At 38.5% G+C, this 26,312-nt stretch overlaps 1 protein-coding gene across 2 annotated transcripts in view; it reads left to right on the top strand.

Moving 5' to 3' along the window:
- lrch4 (leucine-rich repeats and calponin homology (CH) domain containing 4) overlaps nt 1–26,312 on the top strand; it is an 83,353-nt gene that overhangs the window by 32,268 nt on the left and 24,773 nt on the right. For both annotated transcript variants that reach the window (XM_042511805.2, XM_042511804.2), the window contains exons 2-6: nt 13,996–14,140; nt 19,205–19,334; nt 19,456–19,561; nt 23,357–23,603; nt 24,652–24,748. In XM_042511805.2, coding sequence (XP_042367739.2) covers nt 13,996–14,140; nt 19,205–19,334; nt 19,456–19,561; nt 23,357–23,603; nt 24,652–24,748 — 725 coding nt within the window. The remainder of the gene's footprint in view (nt 1–13,995; nt 14,141–19,204; nt 19,335–19,455; nt 19,562–23,356; nt 23,604–24,651; nt 24,749–26,312) is intronic.

The raw sequence follows: 26,312 nt of genomic DNA, 5'->3' as shown, positions 1-26,312 counted from the left end.
GAGTTTCTTTAACTTCAGCACAAACGTCTACTTAGACTCACCAATGAACAGATTAGAAGTTGGTGGTCAGAGGTCAACTTCATAACAGACGGAGAGACATTGGGTCAGTGATGAATTGGTGACAGTAATGGTGAAACTGTGCTGATCTTCTGTGCTGGTTGCCAGGTTGAAGATGTGCACAAAGAATTTGTGTTTTAGAATTTGTGTGTTTTTTGTGGAAACATGCATATTTGAAGCATTGATACTGCCATTTTAAGTACAAAAAAGAAAAAACAAAATAGAAATTAATAAGTAGAGGTCAACATTGGTATTTGGATGTTAACTACAAATAAATCTATGTATAGTAAACACTGCAGGGACAGCTAAGTGTAGCAGCTTAAGTTTACTTAAAAAAATAGAAATTCTGTAATTGCTCTATTGTACATCCAATGTACATTTTAGTAAGTAAGTAGAAGGCAAAGTTTCAGGGTTCATGTGCTAATAAAAACCCTGGAAAAGTCATGGGAATTGCCAATAGCAATTTCCAGGCTTGGAAAAATTTGGCAAACTGAATATATCCTGAAAGTTTTGGAGATCATGAAATACTGTCTCACAAACCTGTATATTGACATGTGTACGACTGCAGAACATTTGAAAAGTCAGTGATAATTTCTGTTTCTACAGTTTCAAGTGTCATATTTGGTGATTTTAAAGAAACTAAATGCATTTTTTTCTTTAAAACTGGCTAATTTCTAATTAATTTTTTTAAAGGAAAAAAAAGTGAAAAACAAAACAGAAATAAAAAACAATAAGGAGTATTGATTGTTATTTTAGAGAATGTTTGGTCTTTAAAGTTTCCCTCAAAATGATAGAAAAGTCATGGAAATATATTGGTAAAAAAGGGTATTAATCTTATTCAAAAAAAATATTGCAATACATACCAAATGGGCACTCGCGTATTGTGATCGTATGGAATCAGGAGATAAGCATATACTCCCAGCTGTGATATTATTCTTTTTTTGTCAACTGTTTTAATTTGTAAAGACAGGACAGATACAATACTTTTGAGTGATTACAAGTCACAGACGTTTTCCTTCACAATACCCAACACCCCACGATACCCCCCCCCCCGAAAAAAAAGAAAAAGAAAGCAGCTGTAATATTATTCTTATTCTTATTATTATGGACAGGTGCAGTATTTAATTTCCCTGAGTTATTTGCCGAGACCGGTCTTTCCCAGCAGTCCCTTCAGCCTGGTGGATTTACACCAGCAGAGAGCTCCACTTTTTGTTGAGTCACTCCTCCCGGGGGTTTTGTTGTCTTGCATCCTCATTGGTTGGCCTCTTTGTTTTCTCCCTCCTCTTTCTGGCTGCTCCTCCGCTCCTTTGTCCATGCTCTCCTGCTGCTGCTATTATCTGCCTGTTACTCATTCACTCCACCCCTCCCTCTCTACCTTCCTCTTTCTTTCTTTTTTTTTCTACAATCCTCACCTCTCCTCTTCATATTGTGATATGAGTAGGGTCTCAAACTCGCCTGTGTACACACAGGGAGGCCCAGGGTCCCTGTTTTCTAACATTTCAGTGTCACACGGAGGGCTGAGTGGATTGTGTGTGACTGTGTGTTGGCTGAGTAAAATGGAATACATTTTCAAGCTCGCTGCTTTTGAAATTGTACCTCAATAACACCACTCAGCTTGTGAGATGAATATGAGGTATGGTTGAAGAACTCAGATACTGTAAAGACTCAAACTCTGAATCCTCTCAGATGTGTATCAGCTAAATCACAGCAGAGAGTGAGTTTTAGGATCTGCAAGTGTGAACATGTTGTGTCTAATCAGCTTTAAGCAGCTAAGCGTGTTTTGGGGTGTTTATGAGAGGTTACCAGGGTTTAAGGAGAAAAGCATGGATTTACTGTGTCCTCCTTTTTACCTTTGTCATTCCCTTTTGTCTTGTGTCTTTGATGGAAAAATACAGACTCTTAATGCCTTCATCATGTTCCTTAGAACTCTCCCCCAACCCTTAAGCAGGTATGCCACTCAGAAACCTGATATCTTGTTATTTCTGAGGTATTTCTTGGGTAAGCGTGACAAAACACAGCGAAACACAGGAGACAGACAAAATAACAGGAACATCTCAGTATTTTCCAGTCCAGTGCAACGGCCTGGCAGGAGATAGCCCACTACCAATTTTCAGCAGGGAACTTAAATCATTTTTTTGGATTGTGTTAAAGGAGCTGATTAACCCTTTGAACCCTGAAGTGGCATCACTTTGTTTGTGCTGCTTTCAGATGCCTTTCACATGTATTTATACATTAGATCCCTGAAAAAAAGAGAGCATTTTTTTTTCAAAAACATGGGGGAAAAGTGCAATTAGCAACGTGGTAAGATATGTTCCACAAATTGCAAGAAATGAGTGAATTTTGAAAACAAGAAATTCATTTTAAAAAGCCAGGGAAAAAGAAAAAAAGCTAGGGCAAACTATATGTCTAATTATCAAAGTTACATATTTTACTATACAACATTTGTAATTACAACATTACATATTATGTTACAGAATTACATACAGTATATTATTATAATTTTAAACCCCTATTGCAGGTCATTTACTTTTTTGTTTTCTGTTTAACTTTTTTTTTGTCTTTCAGGGTTTCTTTAAACATATATATGTGAGATATATGTATGTATTTGTCTGTCTGGCTGTCTATCTATCTATCTATCTATCTGTATATTTTTCTGGTCATTTTCATTTACTTTTTACTAATTTTTGGGTCATTTATTCTTTCATTTTTCATTGCCTTCTTCCCATGTTTTGGACAGATATCAAGCCAATTTGCTCAGGTTTTAAAGGGTTTAACTCTCTTAACCTGATTGAATAAAAGAAAAAAGAGCTTGCGAGAGAAATTAAAACACTGCCAACTTTCACGTTTCACTTTCACACTGGCTGTGGGAAATGGGCTTGCTTGTTATCCCTCTTTCTTGCCAAAATTAGCACATGTACGTGTTTTTTTTTTAATAACATTGGGTAAACCCCTAACAATAGGCTACTATCCCATTGCCGGTAGAGCAGAGATGTGTACACAGCTCTGTAGCAGATGAGCTTACCTTTCCGTTCGAGTGTTTTGTTTTTTTTCTTCAGTGTGTCACGTTCAATGTCAAGGTGAGGCCCAAAAAGAGTTTAGTAAAGAGTTTTTTTTTTAAAGATATCTCTAACTTTTTCAGTCTCTCCTTCGAACTCGGTGCTGACTAACTTGAATCCATGTTATAGCGCTACTTGGGTGAGACAGACGGTGGTGCTGCAGGTGCTATAAGAAGGTGTTATTGCATCGCATAGCTCTTCAAAGGTTGAGCAGATCATCCGGAAGTTTTGAATCTACAATTCCTCTGTGAAATCGTGGACTATCACCTCCCAGAAATCCCTCATGCGTGGCTGCTCCCACAAATAAGGGGCTTGCCTTTTCCATTATCACCATTGCGGCTGCAGTAGAATTTGTGTATCGGAAGAGGAGAAGTCGTATAACATCACTCAGTGGACACAGTCATCTCGTGGCTGTGTTTTATTGACATTTCCAAAATATTGCTTTAGTTTTACGCAATTCTGTAATGGAAACCCTCCTAGTGATGTCATTTTTAGCTATGTGACTTTGTTGTCCACATTGAGCTGTTGATGCACCAAACCACACCCAGACACAGTCAACACCTGGTATTAACCATGGCAACAAGAACATGATGAGTTAAATGTCTGTCCTGGCCCTGAGAGACACACAACAGTCAGGTGGCATGACATGTCGTAACAAAGACTGTAGCTTCTTATAGTACTGACGGTTTATGGGAGCAGTGACTTGAAAGGGTAATAAGATTTACTAACAGATTAGTGTGTTAATTGATGGTGGTCAGCAGTTTGTGCAGGAACCTAGTTGCAATTGATTTCTTTTTAAGACTTTAAGAACACCTCCTGTAAGAATGGAAAGTAATTTTTGTGTGATCATTGGGAAAAATACCAAATGAAACAAGCGCTAAGCTATCTGTGCTCATTAAGTCGAGCTGGAAGTACAGTCCACAAACAATCCACAGGTCTTTGAAGTCTTGTGAAACTGTTGTACAAGTACTTGCAAAATGAAGTAAGACTTTGAAACAGCAGAGTGAAGACTTATCTGATTACGTCAGTGTGTTGAACAGTGCCTGAGTGAGGCCCCAAGTTATGCAATACAATCTGGAATTTGAGACTGTTGTTGCCTGTATTTTCTTTGTTTTGACTGTGAATTTGCCAACAGGTTTATGGCATTTTCCTCAAGAGTTAAGAACACAAGTCCTGCTCACCAGTGTGTAGTTGTGTAGTAGAGGTCAATGGGTCAGCAGTGATGTAAGTGTTTGAAGCGGATCGTCCTCCATCACATCCTGACCTGTAATTAGACACAGTGCTGTGCTCTGAGAGGCCAATCCTCCTTGTTCTGCTGATCCTTTGAAATCCTGCCACACTGTTTCAGGCGCTATGACCTGCTCTCATAGTTTCAGTTCATAAACCTTTTGTTTGTTTCAAAGTCAGGAGAGGTTGCCAACTTCTTTTAAGGTCCTTAACTGCTTTTTCAAGAAGTGTGATTTTTTTTTCTGCTTTGATGGTTAAGTTTAATGTAGATAAAGACATATCGCGGGGCAGAGTTGGAAAGCAACAAAAAAAGAAGTTACTTATCATGCATTTTTGCAGTTTTAAAATTGTAAGCAGAGCCTTTAAGTAAGAGTTGGTCTGACTTGGCTTTGGCAGTATCACGGTATTAAATATGTCCATCTTTAACAGGTCCTCCTAAGTGAAGCTTTTTAATCTGGATCGCCCCCTGGTGTCTGGCTGCAGTTTAGGTCATAAAGCCTGCCCCTTTATGTTAGTGACTGGACATAGTCGAGTTTGAATGAAGTGTTATGTGATGCCATGTGATTTCCTTGAATGCAGTATTTTGGAGTTGGTGTTTTAGTAAGGATTTTCATAGTCTATGAGAGGGCCTGTTTTTTGTATTTTCAGTTTTGTATTTGTAGTGTTTATTGTGTTCTGCCCCTAAAGGCCAGAAAAAGATGCGGTATGCTTTCACTCATGCACAGCTGTGGTGACTTCAACTATAGTCACTCTTGTTGCCTCAGTGTGTAACGACACATTGAAGAAGGCACAAGTTGATATATGTTATATTTTTAATGTTTTTAGGTCTATGAATTAAAGGCCTTTTATTCTTTTCAAACCATCCTGAGTGCCTGGACGTGGATCTTTTATACCACTTTTTTGGTTCTAAGATCCTACTTTTTTTGAAGTGTTTCCTTCCTTGAGCACTGGTGGTTTAGAGACACCAAAAGCGCTCCTGCTGCCTCACTTTTTGAATGTAGTGTGTTTTATGAGGAGTTAACGAGGTGATCGAGCCTCGTTAGTCTTCAGAGAGAAAGTTTAATTCAAAGGGTGTACCGCTGAATTTCTCTGTTTAAATAGGTTTGAGAATATTACTTTTCTTAACATTTTGTGGAGTTCTGTTGTGTATTCATCAGTCTGACAAGCTAAAACTGTCTGATTTTACCTTCTGAAATTTCAGTTCAAAATAAAGGTATTGAATATTTAATAAGGCCCAAGCCTGGGATCAACCATTAAACTGTTTACTTTGAGCATGGCCTTCGTTGATGTCGAAGCAACATGTCACTGTCAGTTTCACAATAATGACTGTTGCGTGCAGGGCCTTTTAACTCAGTTCCTAGTTGCATATAAGTCCAACAGATACACACATCATCAGATTGCAGGCATCTGCTGCTGTACTGCTGTGTGGATTGAAACTCTGTAAGCATGTTGCACTTCTGGCAACACCACATCAATGATTTCATAGCAGGTGTTTTCTATTAGCTGTCAAAGTGTGCCCATGTGTAGATCCAACCAGAATTGAAATGGTTTGTGCTTTTTCTCCTTTATTATATTTTGTATAAACTCTTACTGCATTCTTACTGATGTCTTTTTTTCAGTACACCCCATATTATCTATTTCTATGGCCACATAGTGTCAGTTTCAGTGATCCGCACTAAATCTACATCAGCTCACATTTGCCTGAAGTTTTAATGCCTTTGTACATCATCTGTTAAATCCGGCAGCTGCCTGCCTGCCCTGCCCTTAGTTTCCATGACCCCTGTCTACTTCTGTCACAGTTGGTTTTGCGGTAAGGTCATCTTGAGACCAGACTGGGTTTGTAAAGTTCACACCCAGCCTGATGGCTTCCAATCCTTGACCTTCAGACTGCAGGCCTGAAAAATCCTGTTCTATGATCTCTTATAGTGCTCAATGCTCTTATTCATTGTGCTTTGAATGTGAATCTGTAAACAGCCGGTGGCCAGAGAGACCGTGGGGAATAACGGCATGTTTTTTAACATCTAACTTGGTGAATTAAGGATTTATTTCAACCAAACCAGAGCTGTTGATTGTTGGAACAATGGAATAAGTAACTAGATTACTAGCAAGAGTAACTAAGATGGTTTATTTTTTTTCCATTGTGTTTGAATGAAGTGTGTTTGATGATGAGTTAACGAGGCATTAAACCATGTCTGTCTTCAGTAATCGAGAAAAAGTTAAATTCAAAAGGGGTACAGTTGTATTTTTCTGTTTACTAAGGAAAATAGCTGTGAGAATCTTACTTAATATTTTGTGAGTTTTGTTTTGTGCATTTCTTAGTCTGAAAAGCACATTAAAGCTCAATAACAGAGTTTTTAAACAAAAATTGCGTCACCAGCATTTTCAGAGATCTTCGATTTGGGTATAGTGTGGAAGCTAGACATAAACCCAGCAATAGTTAATAGTTTATTTTAATAAAAAATGTAACATTACCCATAGTCCCCCATAGCTGTCTGGTTGTAAGGTCTTGTGTTTGCGGTGGGCAGAGAAGCCAAACCCCATAAAATAAGTCTTATCACAAATGGACTTTAGCGTGATGCCAGCTGTGAACTGTCTCAGCTGGATCAGCACCACCTGGAAACAAAGTGACGGCTAGTGTGAGTCAGCTCTTAAACTGGAAGGGTCTCAATTCTTCTTGTCATCACGACATGTTGGCTCGCCCCTCTCCTCTTCATGCAGCTTTGTGGAGCAGAGTGTTGGCTGTAGACCAGTTTGAAGCCAGCGTCCTGCTGTCTGAACCCTGGCAGGCCACTGCCCATTCCACAGCGCATGCTTTTCCCATGATGCTTGGAGTGAGCAAGTGTGGCTTTATTCCAACAGCTACCAGGACATTTGGGCACAAATGCCTCTTGGGGAAAAAAAACACAACAGTAAAAGGCTGTGTTCCACCTTCCAACTGTTAGGATGTGTGTGTCTGCATTCTTATAATTTTGTCCTTAATGTGACCAAATATGGGCCATTTCTGTAGTAGAGCCTGGGTTTAAGGTTGATATAAGAGCTGGAGTATGCTGGGATAAGGTTTATTGTTAGAGAATGAATGAAGTCATTGCAAGGTGCTCACAAGTCTTAAAAATGTTTGCTGTGCAGCAAAGACTTTTAATGTTGCAGCAGAAACTGATTTCAAACCATCATTTCCCTTTAAACTGGAGCTCCCAGATATGTGCTTGTCTTTTACAAGAGCAGATACTGAGGCTAGACAAGCCCTCCATCCCCCCAGAGCGTGTGCAAACACACACACACACACACACACACACACACACACACACACACACACACACACACACACACACATAGACAGACTTCTATTTCCTCCCCCATCCATTGTTCAGTCTGCTCCCCTCCAGCTATGGGACAGTGAAGATGGGGAGAGATCAGGCTTTAAAGCTACTGTACACTATCAAGTCACTCTCACATTTACTGTATACAAAAAAAGTCTCTCTCTTTCTCGCTCTGTCTATCTCTCCACATGTTGAAGCATGAGGCTGTGTTTCTGAGGGGCATGTGAAATGGTCCTGACAATGAAACACTTAGGGTCTTGGTTCATTCTTGCACGAGTGCAGAATATGGCTTAGTAGTAAAGTATGCATCTTTTTTGCTTTACTAAACACAAAGTTGTGCCTCATTTATTTTAATTATATCACTTTTCTTACATAGTGTTAAGCGCAAAGACTGTATGTAAAGATGGATGATTTTTTTTGCCCCGTTACAGGGATTCTTTTTCGGGAGTTTTTCCTTGGGTGATGTGAGGGTCTAGGGCAGAGGGATGTAGTACACTGTAAAACCCTCTGAGGCAAACCATGTTTTGTGATAATGGGCTCTATAAATAAAATTGAATTAACCTGAATTTACTTGACTATTTCCTCATCTTTGTGACAGAGAGACTTTAAACCGCGGTATAAAGTGGTACAGAGTCAACAAACGCGAGCGTCACACGTAAAAAAACGGCGAGCCACCGTTTCTCTAGATGTGCTGCAGCTGACACGCAGCTCAGATGTGCCTGAGAAGCGCTGCTTGGCCGGGCAGTGTGCACGCTCTAACGTGAAACATAAGTGCCGAAACAAAATCAACATGCCCGGCGCTGCTCACGCTCTCATTACGCACGCTGTGTGAAATGGTGCGACGTGTCGATGCACATTATGTGAATCCATGAATTCACATAATCGATTACGCTGATGTGTCGCCCCAGCCATAGAAAAATGTACTTGGTGTGTACTTTGAGTTTTTAGTTTGGCCTATGACCCATTCACTAACATGGAGGGGTGGGCTTAAAGACCTACACTGCAGCCAGCCACCAGGGGGCGATACAGATTGAAAAGCCACACTTTGGGGGAGCTGTCATGTTGTCCATATACAGTCTATGATTCACACCAAACACAATGCAAATGTTTGCCTCCAGTTTGTTGCACATACACATTTTGCAGCTTGCGAAAATTCACCCTTTACCAGCTGTGGTTGTGCTAGCAAGAGGAGGCAGCTTTCGACTAACTTGGTGCAATGAATCAAAACCGATAGCTGGACGCAAACGAGGAGGCCCTGTGTCCTGAAGTAGCATAATCCCAAAATTAATCGAGAAAAATCTGCTTAGCATGCCTGCAATCTGATGATGTGTGTATCTGTTGGACTTATATGCTGCTTAGCATGGAAATTATTTTACTTTTTGTGTTTTCTTTTTCCATCTAAAAACAAAGTGTCATTATGACAAAAAGGCATTTAAATGGTGAAAAGTTTGAAAATGAATGAATATTCAATATTTGTGACTAATGTTGGTTAAAAAAATAAACTCAATGAAAGTAGAAAATGTTATTAATGCATAATATTTGTGAAAGCTTGATTTTGAAAAAGTGCATTTTGTGCAGTGATACGAGTGTGTGTAATATTAAAGCAGCCCCATTAGGGTTAAGAGAGATCATGAAAAGAAAGAAAGAACACTTAACATATAAGAGGAAGCTAAAACTCTGCCCCAAATAGAACAACCATTTATGCTCACTCAACTGTACAATAAATATGTAAACAACGAGCTCCAGCATCTTCATCACATCACTGAATGGTACTCAATGGACCATGCCCCATTGTTAGCAGCCCATCTAATGTTATCACAACAAAAGTCATTGATTTATGCTTTCTTTCTTTTTGAATTTGTCAGTTTCAGCCCTCCAAAATAAAAGCCCCCACAGAAGGTCTAACAAAGAAAGGAAGTGCCTCCTCCAACTCCTCCTCCTCCTCCTCCTCCTCCTCCTCCTCCTCCTCCTGCTGCTTCCAACAGCAATCAATAAAGAGCCATTGGGCTGTCTGCCATTGACAGACTTGTGTCTCATGCTGCTGCCAGTGAAAGCTGGCTGATAATGGGGCTTTTTGGAATCACCGCAGCTCTATGGACAATCTATCGGTGCTTTATTGTGTCCGCTGCACGCTCACTTTTCTTTGATTCCACATGTGACTTAGAGTAAGTGATACAGAGAAGAGGATATGCTGATGAAAGGGTCAATACTGAGCACGCCCAGTAATGCTGTCATTAGGAGGGGGGAGGTTTGGGATGGAGAGGCAATGCTAGGAAGGTAGATTTCGTAGATTTTCAAGGGAGGAAGGAAAATAAGTAAACAGAGAAGATAGTAGATGACGTTTATGACCAAACTGAACTCCATGTGAACTAGCAGTTCTTTATATTTAATATGGTGTGTTTTTATGTAAAAATATGTGTATGGGGTATATTTTTAAGAGGAGTTTGATCAAATGGTGACTCAGGGAGTCTTGCATATGGAGCAATGTTGGATCAGGAGGCGGAGGACAAGGAAGTGATCAGTTAAGTCACAAATGGAAAGTGGTTTTATTCATTTCTAAAACATGGAGAAAAAAGGCAATGATCAACTTGGCAATACATGCCCCACAAATTGCAAGAAACTAGTAAAATGTGACAAGAAATATATATAGTTTTTAAAAAAGACGCGAGAATAATTAGAAAATTATCCAAGAATGGATTAGAAAAATGTCCCGAAAACAGTATTTATAGTTCTAATTATTTTATATTTCAAGTTACAGAAAAAAAGTATGTAGTATATGTAAAATAAATGATTTTTTTCAGTGCCTTTTTAGGTCTATATTTTTTCATTAATTTTAACTTTTTAGTACAATAATATAACCTGAAAATTAATTAAAAAAAACAAAACAAAAATTACAATAAAATAAAAAAAAACAACAATTAATAAAAGAAAAAAAAAGAAATGCTTAAGAATTGTAATCCTGTAATATAATTTTAAATAAATATGCAATTATAATAACTGGCTAATAAAAAAAATATATAAATATATAAATTTATATATATTTATATATATAAATATATATAAATATATATAGAAATATTTCTATTTCTAAATTTGTGGAACATTTTTTGCCAAGGTGCTTATTGGCTTTTTCCCCATGTTTAAAAAAGAAAAGAAAAAAACAGTTTGAATTTTTTTTGAAAACATGGGGAAAAAGGACATGAGCAACTTGCCAACAAATGTGTCACAAATTAAAAGATATTAGTAAATTCAGGAAATTATTTTTTAAAAGCAAAGGAAAAATGTCCATAAACATATTTTTTTTTAATTATAACTAAAAAATATTTAAAATGATGCTACAGAATTGTTATTACTTTTTAGGCAAGTATTTTTAAGCAAGTACTTTTTTTTAGGTCACCCCCTTTTTTTCTAACTTTAATTGACTTTTTTTTTTGTTTCTGAATATGTTTTGTTTTTTGGTTAAATTTCAGGTAACGTTACTTGTATTTTTTTCTTAACAAATTTCTTGAAATTTTTGTGGGTCATTTTTTCTTAAGTTTCTCATTGCCTTCTCCAATGTTTATAAAAGAAAACAAGCAAATTTGCTGTTGTTTCAAAGGGTTAATCGACTGGTGTTGATGTGTCTGTAAAGTTGGCTGAGAATGGCCTACATACAATAACTCTGCACACAGAGAGCAGGAAGCAGCCGAGAGCAGCTACTTTTGGAAATGCTCACCCTGTTAGGCCAGAAGTAGAGCAGTGTTGGACTTGCCAAGATTGTGTTGCAGCAGTGTGGGTTCCCTGCTCCGCACTGTTTGTTCGGTTCGGGCTGGTGGTGGAGTATAAAAGCATAGTATGAGTTTGACTGATGTCATTGGGTTTAAGATCTCTGTTTAGGACTGAAAGCTTGCATTACAAGCTGCTGCCAGAGAGTTGTTAAAAAAAAGATGTTACCAAGTGGTCACATGGGAACTGTAGGATTCTGCTGAACCCATATGTGGAACTAAAAGTCAAGGTTTCAGTCAGGCAGACGCATGGACCTTTGTGAGCACATGCGCAGTAATACCTCCATCTTTGTCATACTTTATTTCCCATGAAGTAAAAAACAGATTCAAAGACACATGCATTACGTTTTTAAAGTTTTAAAAGTTAATGGAGGCTGTACATGTTTTAATTTTCAAATAATTTGCAATTTGCAAGTAATAAATATATTTTAAAATGTAGTGACATTATCAAAAGTTAATCAGATTTAAACGTCAGTATAAAGTTAATTAAATCTTTATCAATTCAAATGTTAGAAATGCTTCCATGAAATTAAATTATGAAAGTGTTTTTCTTAAAAACAATGTGACTAGACTCACAAGGACAAGACCTCACAAGAAAACCCTGAATGTATATTTAAAGATAGAAAGAATAAAACGCAATTAATAAAACCAACAAAATGGTTTAAATGACAATATGATTCAAACAGGTGATGGGATATGCAAGTACAATTAAGCACTTTAATTTAGTCTTCAAATTAAACACCATCTAGTTTAGTGTTAAACCGCTTTGTGAGCTCGTCTCACTCTGTATAACACGGCCTCCATCATGCTCATATTCTTCTTCGTATATGATGCTAATTTGTAAACTGCAGCTGCGTTTGCCCAACAAAGATTTCAACAACAACAAGAAAACAAAACACTCCACAAAACTTGCTGGAAATACTCACAAAATGCTCAGTTATCGCTCTCTTTGTTCCACACTTTCCATCCTCAGCTGATTAGAACATGTGATTTCCTGTCAACCGCGACTCTTGTGGTTTTAACCTTTCTTTTTATAATCTGTCTCTTGTGAATAATCAAACTTCATGAAAATGCAATATTAATTCACTTTGGTATCCCTTTAATTGAAGTCTTCACCCAGTCTTCAGTTTGCTTTCCCAAGTTGTCCTTTCTTGGTTTGGAAACGTTTGTTTTGGATTCCATTGGCCTCCCTTCTTTGTCCCTTTGGCCATGAGGGCTGACGTGATTATTGATTATCACATATCTTTATGAAAACTCTAGTTCACTTTTCTGGCATGTAGCCATTATTTGATGGTGACAGGAAACAGGGAGTTAGAGAGAGGTGAATGACATGTAACAGCAGTTTACAGCTGGATTCAAAGTGGAAGTACATGACTGAACATGGTCTGCATTTTAGATTATTTTTTGGGGGCTTTTATTGCCTTTAACTGACACGGCAGTGTGAGTGTGAAAGGGGGAAAGAGAGAGGGGGGAGACGTGCAGCAAAGGGCCGAGGCTGGACTTGAACCTGCGGCCGCTGCGACGAGGACACAGCCTCTGTACATGGGGTGCCGCCCCATGGTTTGGATTTTAGACGGCTAAATGAGCAGGATCTTCTTAACACCCCACCACCTCAGTTTGCTGGACTGATTCATAAATGCCAGTTTTTAAATTAAAACCTACAAATTAAGACCTTTCTTTCCAGAAATTCCACTCCAGAAATTACAAAAAAATTCAATTTTAAATTGCAAATCTGCCTACATGTTTGCTGATTCCCATTCCTACTGAATTTCTAAACCTTAATCAAGTAATTCCAGAAATCTGTTTTATCCTTTAATCCTTAAAAACCTGAGGAAACTTGCTTGATTTATTTCAAAATCATGCAAAGAAAGCAATGAGCAACAAAAGACAAAATCATCCAAAATTAGCAAGTTATTAGTAAAAAGTACAAGAAAAAGGAATGGAAGGAAAAGGAAATGACCTGGGGAAAGTTCTTTAAAAGAATATGATAATTCTCTAACCTAATTTAACCATTAGATCTATAAATATAGTTCTTCCCTGGCTTTTTTTCCCCTAGACATTTTTCATGTTTTTCAATGTTTTCAAAATCTACTAATTTATTGCAAAAAGTACAAGAAAATTACCTGAAAATAAGTAAAAATAGATAAATTAATTCATTTTTAGAAAATGAAATTGCTTAATAAAATGCTTAAAAATCGCAACAATTCTCTGACATAATTTTAAATATGTGATTATGATAATTAGCCAAAATATATATATAATATAGCTTTTTTCATTTTTCCCTAGACACTATCCCTTAGCTTTTATAGAATACATTTCTTAATCTATTGGTTTCTCGCAATTTGTGGAACATTTCTTACAAGTAGCTCATTGCCTTTTTCCCCATATTTTGGGAAACATTTGCTCACGGTTTAAAGGTTTAAATACTTGTGAAAAGCAGCTAAGAGCAGCACTTAAAACAGTGGTTAACCTGTCCACTAGCACATGTCTTCCTTCACTTGGGCTGTAGCTCTATGGATCCTGGAGAAAGTCTGAGGAGCTGGTCTAATGTGTGGTTCTTTTGTGTGTTGTCAGATCTGTCTAAGAACCGCCTGTGTGAGCTGCCGGAGGAGCTATGTCAGTTCATCTCTCTGGAGACGCTGAGCCTTTACCACAATGGGATGCGTTTACTGTCCTCCAGCCTGGGCAACCTGCAGGCTCTCACCTACCTCAACCTCAGGTAACTCCACACCATGCACACCGTCCCGCTCTGTTCCCATCACTCTGGTGACATTTGCATTTCATTCTAAGTAGTTTATTCCTCCTCTGATAAAGAATCATTTGCGTTTGTTGCAACTTGGGTCCTGTTGGCCATCATTTCTATTAGTTTTATCATTATTCACACTTCTTACTCAAAGTTATTGCTGGGATCTTGGAACACAACAAGAGTGTCCAAAGCAGCTTTATTTCATCCTTCGTAGCAGCAGAGGGTGGGTGTCCATTAGGGGTGGGCGATATACTATACACTTCCTGTCTGAGATGAGCCAGATCCTTCAAAATAAAAGCACCATGGGTCCTGCTTTTAACTTCCTTATAACCTTCTTTTATTAAAAGTTATTATAACAGTGGTGTATTGTAACTCTATGATTTGACAGTAGCTACTTTAACTTTATTACACTTTTTTTTTTTTTTTTTTTTAATAATTTTATTTAGGTTTTTACTTTATTACACTTTTTTTTAACGTTATTGTAACTGCAGTTCATTCAATTTTTTTTTTTAATTTTAGTAGTTAAAATTAGTTTAAAGGACATTTAAAAATATTGCGATATATATTACGTATCACAATATAGCCTTAAAATATGGTGATATTGTTTTAAAGCCATATCGCCCAGCCCTAACTTCAGTTAGCCCTCAAATTGTACAAATTGAAATTGCAAATATAAAATACGGCTCATGGAAACACCCTCCCATTTATCGCAAAGAAGTTTTTACGCTCACATGAGGTGGTTTTTCATCCATTTTGGAAAAGCCATATTTGGTGATGGAAACACTTTTTTGGCTTTTCTAGGTATCATGATGCTATGGCTATGTCCTTGTCAGCTGGAACTGGCTCCCTCGGGCATGATGCAGTAGGACTTTTTTCCCATTAACAGTGTTTTTGTTTTTGATGGCAGTATGACGGTTTTCCACACTGTAAGATAAGTCAGACGTGTGGTCTGTTTGTGGGTCCAGATGCTTGTTCACATATTTTGTTTGTTTCATGTAAGCCTTTATTTGTCCTCCAAACACATAAGTATGCCTTATGCTCAGTAAAAAAATGACGTGGAGGGAGAGAAAGAGAGTGAAAGAGTGGGCAGTATGTAAGCACATTTATACATTAACTGAATTTGGTCTGTGTTTCACTGTGGTTACTTAAAAATCAACATTAATTGCAAAATTAAATTTTCTCAAAAACCAGAGAGATAGATGTCCCAGAAACACTGGTATGGTTTTATCACACAGATTACATGTTCTCCTGAGACTTTAAAGGTGGTGATGATGGACTGGTTTCTTCATCCTACAGCGTTTTTTTTTTTTTTTTTTTTAGATTTTTTTGGGAATAAGGACAACAAAAATGCAACAGGCTGCAGCAAGTCAAGGGTAATAAGCATAAAGAGAACCAATAATAGCCTCTAAATATCTGGAATTTAATTTTCTGCATTTTCTAGCTAAATTATATTATTTCATCATGGCCCTGTGGCCAAGCTTGGTGGTCTGTAGCCACCTGCTGCCTGGTGGTTAGGAGTGAGTAATATAATATAATGTATATCACTGAATTTTCGAAAAGCTAAAAGTTGATGCACTTAAACTGTGATTATCTTCCACTGCACAGGAAAACTGTTTGCAAACAACTGTGGTGAATATGTTTGGGCAAAGTTTAGCCAGGAAGTTCTGCAGCTATCCACTATTTTAATAGTCAAGTATTCTACTGTTTAATCCATCGAATACCGGAGCAAGAAATGCTTTTGCTTTATGAAAGAGCAATAATAAACACACAAAAGAGAAAGGAAGACAGGTCTCTTAAATATGATGAGGATGATGAGGACAACTCGTGATAAGAAGATAGTCAAATGCCTACCCAAAACTGAAACTTCCATTAGAGATTCCTTAGATGAACCTCAGGGTTAGCTAATGGACCTAACTGCCGACTCTTGTTAGCAGAACTAAATTACGACAGATTTTATTGCCGGACCAACAGTTTGAGTTAACTTACGACTCATTTGGGGCAAGGAGCTGTCAACTGAGCTCCTGCAAAGACTCAAGGAGACATCAGGAGATCTCTACATCATAAAAACCGACAATTTATGTCTTTGTTGCACAACCAACACGTGACAAACCCGCACATCTCCAGACTGTAAGAGAGGACCACATCAACTGATTTTCGTATTCAAAGTAAAACGTACTTTGAAATGTTGTGTGGAGGTCTCATACCTACAGAACTGGAGCTTTGCTTACCTGCTGATTTTGAGGCCAAACTCACAAACACAAGCTGTGCCTGTGTGTGTGTGGAGGGGTGTGACCTTTTGTAACCCCCTGCCAGCAGCATGCTGCACACTGAATGAAAGACTCTTAGTACAGACCTGCATTTTGATATGCATCTCCTCTATCTTATCTTAATTATCCTTCCTTTGCACTGTGTACGGATGCTGTATTGTTTGTTCATTTTCTAATTTTAGGTTTTGTTGATAGACCTTTGGTCATATTAAGTACTTTCATACTTTGTTATATTTTGATGCTAGTACTTGTATACCTTTACTCAAATAGGATCTTTAACAACCTTTAATTTTATCAGAGTGTTTTGACACTGTAGTATTGCGCTTACTTATTTTAACACATATTCGTTATGTTTGTTAAACATGATTAATACTGTTTTACTTAGTAAATGATCTGCCAAATAATTATTTGGTTTTCTCATGAGTGTTTGGTATCGATCAGCAGAGGAGAGCGTCATGGTTTCAAATATTGAAGATCTGAAGGCCTGTAGTGAACTTTATCAACACTTTAGAAAGAAATAAGATCTAGACAGTTAAACAGTAGAAATGATAGAAGGGAGGAGTGTATTTTTCCCGCTTTGATGGTCAAGCGCCACACCCCTTTTTTCCAAAGGAGTTATAAGGACTAGAGTCTGAAGACTTGGGTCTTTTGGAGTCTTTTGGCTCTTTTGGCTCTTTGGGGCTTTTGCCTCTCCCCCCGCTCCTCAGAGGAGGAGGGGGGATGCCTGCTTGTGCTGCAGCCCGGAGATGATGTGAGCTGCTGTTTATCTACCTTGAAAGAGAGAGCTTTGGAAACAGCCCGTGCTACACGTGTTCTAAATGACGATTCAGAACCAGAGGACTTTACATGAGAGAAACTGTGAGACAAAGAGAGACTTCGAATGAGACGAAGCCTGATAAGCTGTCATAGTGATCTCATCTCAGCCACATGAGGTGTCAGAAGATGATCCAGATGTTCATAGAGAGAGAGAGGGAGATAGAGGAAACAAACTCAAGCCGAGTTTGGAACGTTCAAACCGACCGAGGCCAGCCACCAGAACCGCAGGAGCGTAACCGAGCTGCCCGTCCAGTGTCCTCTCAAAGGCCGCACTGAAACTTTCCAGGGTGAAGCTTTTCCCTGGCATCGAGACTTCTGAGGAAGGTGAAATGATCTTACCTGTGCTTTTTGGGAGTTGATGCTCTTAAATGATCGGGAAACATAGGAAGTGTTAGACCTCGGTCAGGATCTCCCATTAATACAATTATGGGTTATTCTCTGATCAGGCCTCTTCTTTATCTTTTCCCTCAATGTTTTATGGGATAGGTTGCCTCTCTGCTGTTGATCGATGCTTCAACATTGACTTTTCTTTAATCTTAACTTTTCATCTGCTTGATCATCTCGCACTATTTCAGTGCACCTGATCAAGTCCAGATGTCACATCTAATTCAGTTCCTCACTGGTTTTCATCCCCTCATTTTTATTGTTGCTTCATTTATGAGTTTGTTGTTCATTTAGTCATTTTATTCACTTGGTGTCTTTGCTGTATTTACTGTTTCATCATTTATCCATACTTATTCTTAAACATATTCTTTTGCAGTCTTTTAGGAGTAGTTTTGCTGTGTAGTGAGTAGTTTAATAAACCTTTCATTTATAAAGACACTTAATCTTGTAATGTGTGTGTGTGTGTATGATGTCAGGTCCCTGTACAAACAAAACTTGAATGTTAATAAACTGCATCCAAGATTTTCACTAATCAACTTACCCTGAGCCATTGATGCATTGATGCAACTTGCTTTGCTTGGGGGGCACTTTTGCCAAATGACAGGATGCCAGGGGCCATTTGCCGTAGGCCTATACATATTTCTAGGATTTTGGGACATTTCTAGGATTTTAGGGTATTTTAGGATTTTAGGACATTTCTCAGAATTTAGAATGTTTCTTCAATTTTAGGAGATAAGGGGCTTAGCTAGGACCTCTGTTGAGTGGGGGATCCTCTGCTGGCATTTTTTTGGATAAACAAGCTCTATTTTGATGCTGTTTTATCACTCTGGCACCTTATGGATACTAAAAGTACAAAAACAATTTCCAGTGTGCTTTTCCAGTGTTCCAGAATGCTTTATTTTAATTGTGAATTAGTAAATGATTGGGGGCCCGTCCGGCACCCTATTGGGGGCCAGATGTGACCCCCAGGTCATAAGTTTATCACTACTCTAAGCTCTTGAGTAATCAGTTCTTATCAATCAACTCTTATTTGTCTGTAAAATCTCAAATAAATAAATCCAAACTTGTAATTATTGTAATTATCTTTTCAAAGTTACTCTTCAGCCGACCGCAAAGACAACAGTCAACACTTCCATTTCACAGTTTGCAGCCTGCAGGTGCATGACACCTGCAAAGTACAGCTGTCTGAAAAACTGCATCTGAACTTCAGAGTTTGTTTATGCTAGTGATGAAGAGAGGCCGTCCAAAGCTTCTTACAACCACAGAATCACACCGAAAGCCCTCTCTCCCCAACACTGTAATTTCACTGTTGCTAGGAGACCAGAGAAGCCCTCCAGGTGGCGCGTAATACATGCAGCAAAAATCAAGGCTCAAAACAAATATACAGTACAGCACAAAATCACAGACGTGATGTCGAGTGCGCAAAAGTGTTTGAGCACCCTTGCACCAGGCCCATATGGACATGCCCTCTGAATGACATCACTCTGTGTGTGTGTGTGTGTGTGTGTGTGTGTGTGTGTGTGTGTGTGTGTCTGTGTGTGTGTGTTTGTGCGTGCGCTTGTCCCCACAGTCGTAATCTCCTGTCCAGTTTACCCCCATCGGTGTTTCAACTTCCTCTCCTGCGAGTGCTCATCGTCAGCAACAACAAGCTCTGCTTGCTGCCTGCCTCCATATACTCCCTCACACATCTCCGACAGCTGGTACGTTACACACACTTCCACCCCCACACTCACATGACTGTGTGCAGAACTCTTATCAACTTTCTATGGTGAAAGAGGATGAAAATAAAAGTCAGATTTCCTTTCTCTGTGTCTCCGTCAGGATGTGAGCTGTAACGAGCTGCAGTGTTTGCCGGCAGAGCTCGGACAGCTCGAGTGTCTGCGGGACCTGAACCTGAGGAGGAACCAGCTCACCACTTTGCCTGAAGGTACACACACACGCGCGCACACACACACACACACACACACACACACACACACACACACACACACACACACACACACACACACACACAAACAAACACACAAAAAAACACACACACACACACACACACACACACACACGTCCAAGCCTGACCCCCGAGCCCGACTCACGGCAGCAGTTTGGGCCTGAGCCCAATTAAAAACCTAAATCTGTACCACAAAAATTGGCCTATAGTGTAGTACATTTTGTGCTTGACAGGTTCAGCAAAGCAGGCAGTGTCCCTCAGTGTGTCTAGTAATATTAATAATAATAATAATCACTTTATTTATATAGCACCTTTAAAAACAGTTGTTTACAAATTGTGTTGACAGACGAAGCAAATGCAGGAACTAAAAATAAACATTAGCAAACGTGGCAAACAGAGGAAGATCCACAACAGTCAAATGAAAAGGCCAGGACAAGATGCACAGTCAAAAGGTCAACAAGAATAAAGCAAATAAAAGGATTAAAAGTCATCAGCGTGCAGATCACAAAAAGGCAGTTAAATAACTAAATTTAAAAAAAGAATACAATAAAAGATGATAAAAATAATATAAGAAATAATATAACAGGTAGGCTCTGCAGTGGTGATGCAGCACGTACATATTGATCATCTCCGCTGCATGTTATTTACATCTCGATCACTGCTGGGGGGGAGGGGTGCCAACTAATTCTCTCATTTTCTGTCCCTCTCACTGTGCTATCTCTCTTTCTCCCCTGTTTCTCTACGTTCTGTCTCTTTGCCTCTCTCTCCTACCTCTTTCACTCTCTTTTCATCTTGATTCAGTCCAAAAAAACGCTAAAGTGCAATTCAGGCAGGAGACCGTTCAGTAAAGATATATAAGTAAACTTTAATGTGGGGAGAACCCAGCCTGATTCAAGCCAGAGGGAATAGCGGGAAATTACAGCCCAAACTCAGCCGCTCGGGTTAGGCCCAATCGGGTTCAGGCAGAGAATCAAAGCTGTAGTTTACAGGACCCTATCATTCAGAATATTTTCATGTTCGGAATAATAATGGAATATTATTGTACCTGTAAACCAAGCCACTGATGTCTGTGCCCTTATGAAGTGATTCCTCACACTTTGCCTTTGATAGGGATTCATGCAGTGCATCCATTACTGTAGAAGAAGATGAATATATCACATCCACATACACTAAGCTTGGTTAAGCCTGGTAAGTGGAGCTAATACCCTGATCAAATGACAGCTCTCTGTTTGTCCTGGATCGTAATGTACAGTCTCCACACTTTAGATGGTAATTGCATCATCACTGTAAGCTATTGATTCTTTATATGCATTGAACTGCTACTGCAAGCTCATTATTGCCTACCTCAATATTACACACACAGATAACTCTCTTTTAATATCAAGCTTTAAAAATATTATACGTTAATATGATTTTCTACTTTCACTGAGATAATTTTTTTAACCAACATCAGTCCTAATCATAAATATCAAATATTCATGAATAGTCAGAATTTAACCCTTTAAATACAAGGTTCTGATGCCACTGTTTTTAGAAGAATAAAGCACAAAAATGAATTATTTTCAATTTACCACATGCTAAGCAGATTTCTTTTTTTTTTTTTATAATCAAAGAGTTTCTGCAGGTCTTAAAATGTACTAATTTCAATTACACACACACACATATATATATATATATATATATATGTCATTGAATTTGTGTGGTCTTGATTGCCACAAACATTTAATCTAACTTAATTTATCCATCTGTTATTAAAATGAGTCAAGGTCTTTTGTATGAGTTCACATTTCGGATATTGCAAATCTTCAAACCTAACACTGAATCTCATACTGTCTCTTTACTGCATTTTTTTAGTAAGCATATTCTCAAATAATATTAACCTCTGCATGGGATCATGTATATATTTAACTTACCTTCATACCTATATGCAGAGCTTGAAAATGATTTATTTATTTTTGATTTTGTCAGTTGCAGTCCTCCATAGACTGGCACAGTCATCCAGCCAAAATGTAATAATGTAATGTAACTCTTGGCTTTATACTTTAAGAAAGCAAATGTATGGTGTTATTGATCCTGTGCCCCCCACTGTATACGAAAAAACCTGGACTGAAGAGTGCACTGTGTTGTTTGATTGTGCAACCTGAGTAGTCCATGTTAATCCTGCTGATTGTCTGCACCTGTGGAGTGCGTCAATGGCAGAGGAGAGCATCACTCTACACAAGTTGTGGTAAGCAGTGAATAGAAGTCAAAATCAGCTTTTGAGCATACTTACTGGAAGCAAAGGTGGAATATCTGGAAAATAAAAGGCGAAAGTCCAGTCTGCTGATTTTTGGCGCGCTGGAGGGCTCGCAGACGAGTGATACAGTGGTGTTGGTGCGGCGCTTTTTGCTGGATGTCCTGGGGCGATATAAAGACAAAGATTCTCTTCTTTGAATTTAAAGAGCACATTTTATCTCTGCACCAAATTTGGGAGTCATTAAAGAAACGCGAAATTCTAATCGCCTGGCGAAGCCCAAAACTTTCTGAAATGGCCTGGAAGTAAATAATGAAGAATCTCCTGTAACAGACAGACTGAGAATATAACTGGGAGACACCAGAAAATCAACAAATTGGCCTGCAGAAGGGGAAAATGTTTCTTCTTCTCATTTCTCTGCTCTTTTGGTTATCAATGAAACCCATGAAATGTATGCATGTTAATATGTTTGAGATAAACTAGGCAGACATGAGATAACATGTACATTTATTCTTCTTTCTTTTCAGCACCTTTAGGCCAATTAAAAATAATGACTGATGTGTATTTTGTATGAATATGAACTTATTTAGTTAATATAACTTTATTTAGTTGCACAATGAGCTGATATTTTACAAGAATGGCAAGAACAGCCAAAGTCTTAGTTTAGGTAGAAAACGGCTTATATTATTCTTTTGATTGGTACTTGGCCTTTTTTGTTGCTTTTGTGTGTGTGTGTGTGTGTGTGTGTGTGTGTGTGTGTGTGTGTGTGTGTGTGTTTGTGGAGGTGGGTTTGTGTGTTTGTCCTGTCTTTGTTTTGTTTTCCTTTTTGTGGGGAGTTTGACTGTGGGAATGCTGGAACTTGCCCATAAAATGAAAAAGGTCAGTCAGGTGAAAAGCATGCGCTCACTGTGCTCTCACTCAGTTTAGCTCCTCTGCTGTTTGGCTTGATGTACATCCACGTAAATTAACAATACGGTATGATAAATTATTATCAATTCTTCCTTATATGAGGCTGTCTGATGTATTGCAACGAAACTTAGATGAGTTTGTAAACATGTGGTCCCCTCTCATTGAGTATTTTGGTAGTTAATGGTCATCAATACATTTTATCAGAGTAGTCTAACCATAATATGCTTGTTAATCATTGTTTATTTTATCGCTGTCAATTTCTCCCCCTTTGTATGTCTTTGTCACTTTGTTGTGTGTAGTTTGTCTTGATTATTTGTTTTGTGTTTATGCTGGGACAGCAAAATGGTGTCTGAATGATTTGACTGTAAATCCTGCTTTACTGTTGTGCTCTTCAACAATAAAAAGGCAGCTGATGTACATAAAAAGGTCTTAAAATTCATTAAATGTAATTTTCTGATACCTGTAGATACTCTGATATAAATAGAACTATTGTTTGTAAAAAAAAAAAAACCTCCAAAGGGCACCTTTTAACCGTAAGCTCTGAAATAAGTTGAGAATGAAGATGAAGTGACATCAGCAATTTGACGCCTGATGGATACTGACACTCTCCTTTATCTCTTTGCCCCACACAGAAATATCTGAGCTCCCGCTGGTCCGACTCGATGTATCCTGCAACCGCATTTCCCATGTGCCCTTGTGCTACCGCCACCTCCGGCATCTCCAGAGCATCATGCTGGACAACAACCCGCTGCAAATGCCGCCTGCGCAGATCTGCTCCAAAGGCAAATACCACATCTTCAAGTACCTCAACATGGAGGCCTGCAAGAGGAGCCAGGAGGAGCTGGAGAGACACCTGAGGCCCACCGGCTTCAACAGCTGGTGAGGAGCACTTGGGAGAGGGAAAGAGGAGGTGGTCTGCGAGGAGCAGAGAGGATAAAGAAACAAGTACTTTTCTAAAACCATGCTAAAACTCATCTCTGGTCCAAAAGCTGCAGATACTGAATGGAAGGGTTTTCCGATGGTTCTGCTTTAATGTTTGTTTACTGATTAAAAAATGGACTCAAGGATGAAGTGATTAGATTTTAGTGGTCAAAGGTCACTGTGACCTCTTAACACATTTTTGGCCACAAATCAAGAATACATGCACTAATAATGACAAAATTTTACACAAATGTCTGACGGGATGAAATTATGAAGTGGTGATAATTTCTGCAAAAACACTTTTCTGGCCACATCATAGCTCAGGAACAGAAGTGGAGTTTGGTCAGATACTGAATTGGTGACACTGATCTTGAACTGTGCTGATTGTATAAATGTTCCGCTCTGCTAGGTAAAACAGATAGCTGACACTTGCATATAACATTGATACAATGCAAAGAAAACAGAAAGTGGTGATAGTTGCAGCTTTTATATTTAAATGACAGACCTAAGTACTGTGTACTGATAGTGGAAGCTACTGCAGCTACTTATTATAGGATAAAGAAGATAATGGATATTTCACCACCACATTATGCACTTGAGGATTTACTCTTATGCCACAATAGGAAAAATGTGAACATGAGGTGAAAGGACAAATGGCAGGAGGTACAGTAAATGTAGAGTAGAGAAATGGATGATACATGATAAAAGTGAAGGGTTGTGTTAACTAAGAGGAAGCAGGGCTTATGAAATATTCATAAACTTGAAAATAGACCCATTTAAGCTGCCTGCTGAGAAATTTCCAGGAAATAGAAAGGACCAAGGACAGAGATAAGAGAGAGTATTTGACAGAAGAGCTTTGAGTCTGATCCAGAGCAGAGAATAACATCAGCCACTGCCCTTTAGACTAATTTCACAGCATGTCCGACAACAAGACTGCAGTGTATCTGCCTGCCTGTGTGTGTGTGTTTAAGTCATCCTAATGTGTGCTCTCCCTGTTTCTCTGCAGTCTGTCAGACCAGGAGCTGTTCACAGGTCAGTTTGGAGGGCTGGATTCTGGATTCAACAGTGTGGACAGCGGCAGCAAACGGTGGTCTGGGAATGAGGTAATGAGGTCTAATAGTAGACATCAACATAAGCCACATCAATGCAACATGATCATTCATCAACTAAAATATATAAGAAAGGAGTGACAATATGTCAGGCAAAATATGACAAAGTTAAACTAGCATTAAATAATCAGGATTAACATTTTGGCATGAAACAGTCAAATTGCTGTTGGGTGAAACATTGACTGGAAAATAATGGACGTTGCCAAGGTGACGCCACCCGTTGGTTTGTGGGCTCCCGTTTTGAAGCCTGCAGTTTTGCATTTCAGCTGTCGCCATCTTGTGTGTTTTGGAGCCAGAAGTGAACATATTTGGAGGAGCAGGTGGAGCTAATGCTAGGTTCTAGCTTGGTTAACTTTGATGATACCAATACTAAAACTAATAATTTTTGCTAACTTAGAACAGTTTTAAAACCATTAAAACCAAATGAAAAACAGGGAAAACTGAATATCTGACTTCTTTAGATGGTCTTATAGTTCAGTCAACATCCGAACAAGACATTTTTAGGCTGCCATTTTTAAAACTTTTATTTACCTTATTAATCCCCTATGGGAAATTTACTTTTTGTTGTCATTTAAACACATGCAAAAACAGGACCTATACATGCAGTATATGAAGAGATGTAACTTAACTTTCATGAACTGAAAACAACGAAAAAGTCACAGCTATGGTTACTTTTTGAATCTGGGATTACAGCATGGTTACCTAGCCAACGTTGTCAACGTGGTAGCGACTTGTTACTCAAAGTGGCCAGGCTTTTAATTATGCATAACTTTAAGCCTTAACCCTTTGAAACCTGGATCGACGTCAACCGTCTCTTTTTAAAGAAATCAGGTCAATTTACTCAGGTTTCAAAGGGTTAGAGAGGAACACTACCTATATTAACAATTCCAATTTGTTAATCCTTTTGCCTTGGAACTTCAAATCAATATTTTCTGCGATGTCATCAAGTACAAAGTCTGCAGCTGCCTCATAGACGATCTATGGGAGCCTGATTTTGTCGACCCACAGTATGTTTGTTTTTTAATTTTATAGCCAAATGAGCTTAATCCTGTTGTAGTGTTCTCAGCTGTGAGACAGAAAATGTGTCTGTATACTCACAACATTCCCTCGGCTGCTCTCAGTGTCATCTACAACATCTTTTACCATTCACTGTCTATAGAGCAGCTCCACAATTTATACCATCTGACATCACAAATTTAAGATTTATCATTCTAGCTAGTGAGAGTTTTTCGTGCTCACTAATATTTTGGACTCTCTTTGATCACAGGGTTGGCTTGTATCAATTTTGGAAAAATGTCCTTTGTGGTGTGGTAGGACAAAAAAACAAAATGCCACCTTATCCTAACACCCCACCCACACACCTTAAATCCCAATAAGTAAATAAAAGAAAATAAATAAATAAATAAATAGTCAATGTTTTGAGTCAATGTTTACTCCACCACAAGAAATAAGATGCGAATCAGATGGGGAGCAGAGAGGTAAGACTATTTAATGATAGGGTGCCATCTTTTTTAGAAACTGGCAGGTCTTCTTTTATAACATTAAAATGGTTAAACAC

The sequence above is a fragment of the Plectropomus leopardus genome, chromosome 23 (genome assembly GCF_026936395.1).
Source record: "Plectropomus leopardus strain MGB_pleo_1.0 chromosome 23, ASM2693639v1, whole genome shotgun sequence".
NCBI classification, from domain to species: domain Eukaryota; kingdom Metazoa; phylum Chordata; class Actinopteri; order Perciformes; family Serranidae; genus Plectropomus; species Plectropomus leopardus.
This window is presented reverse-complemented; position numbering and strand designations above follow the sequence as displayed.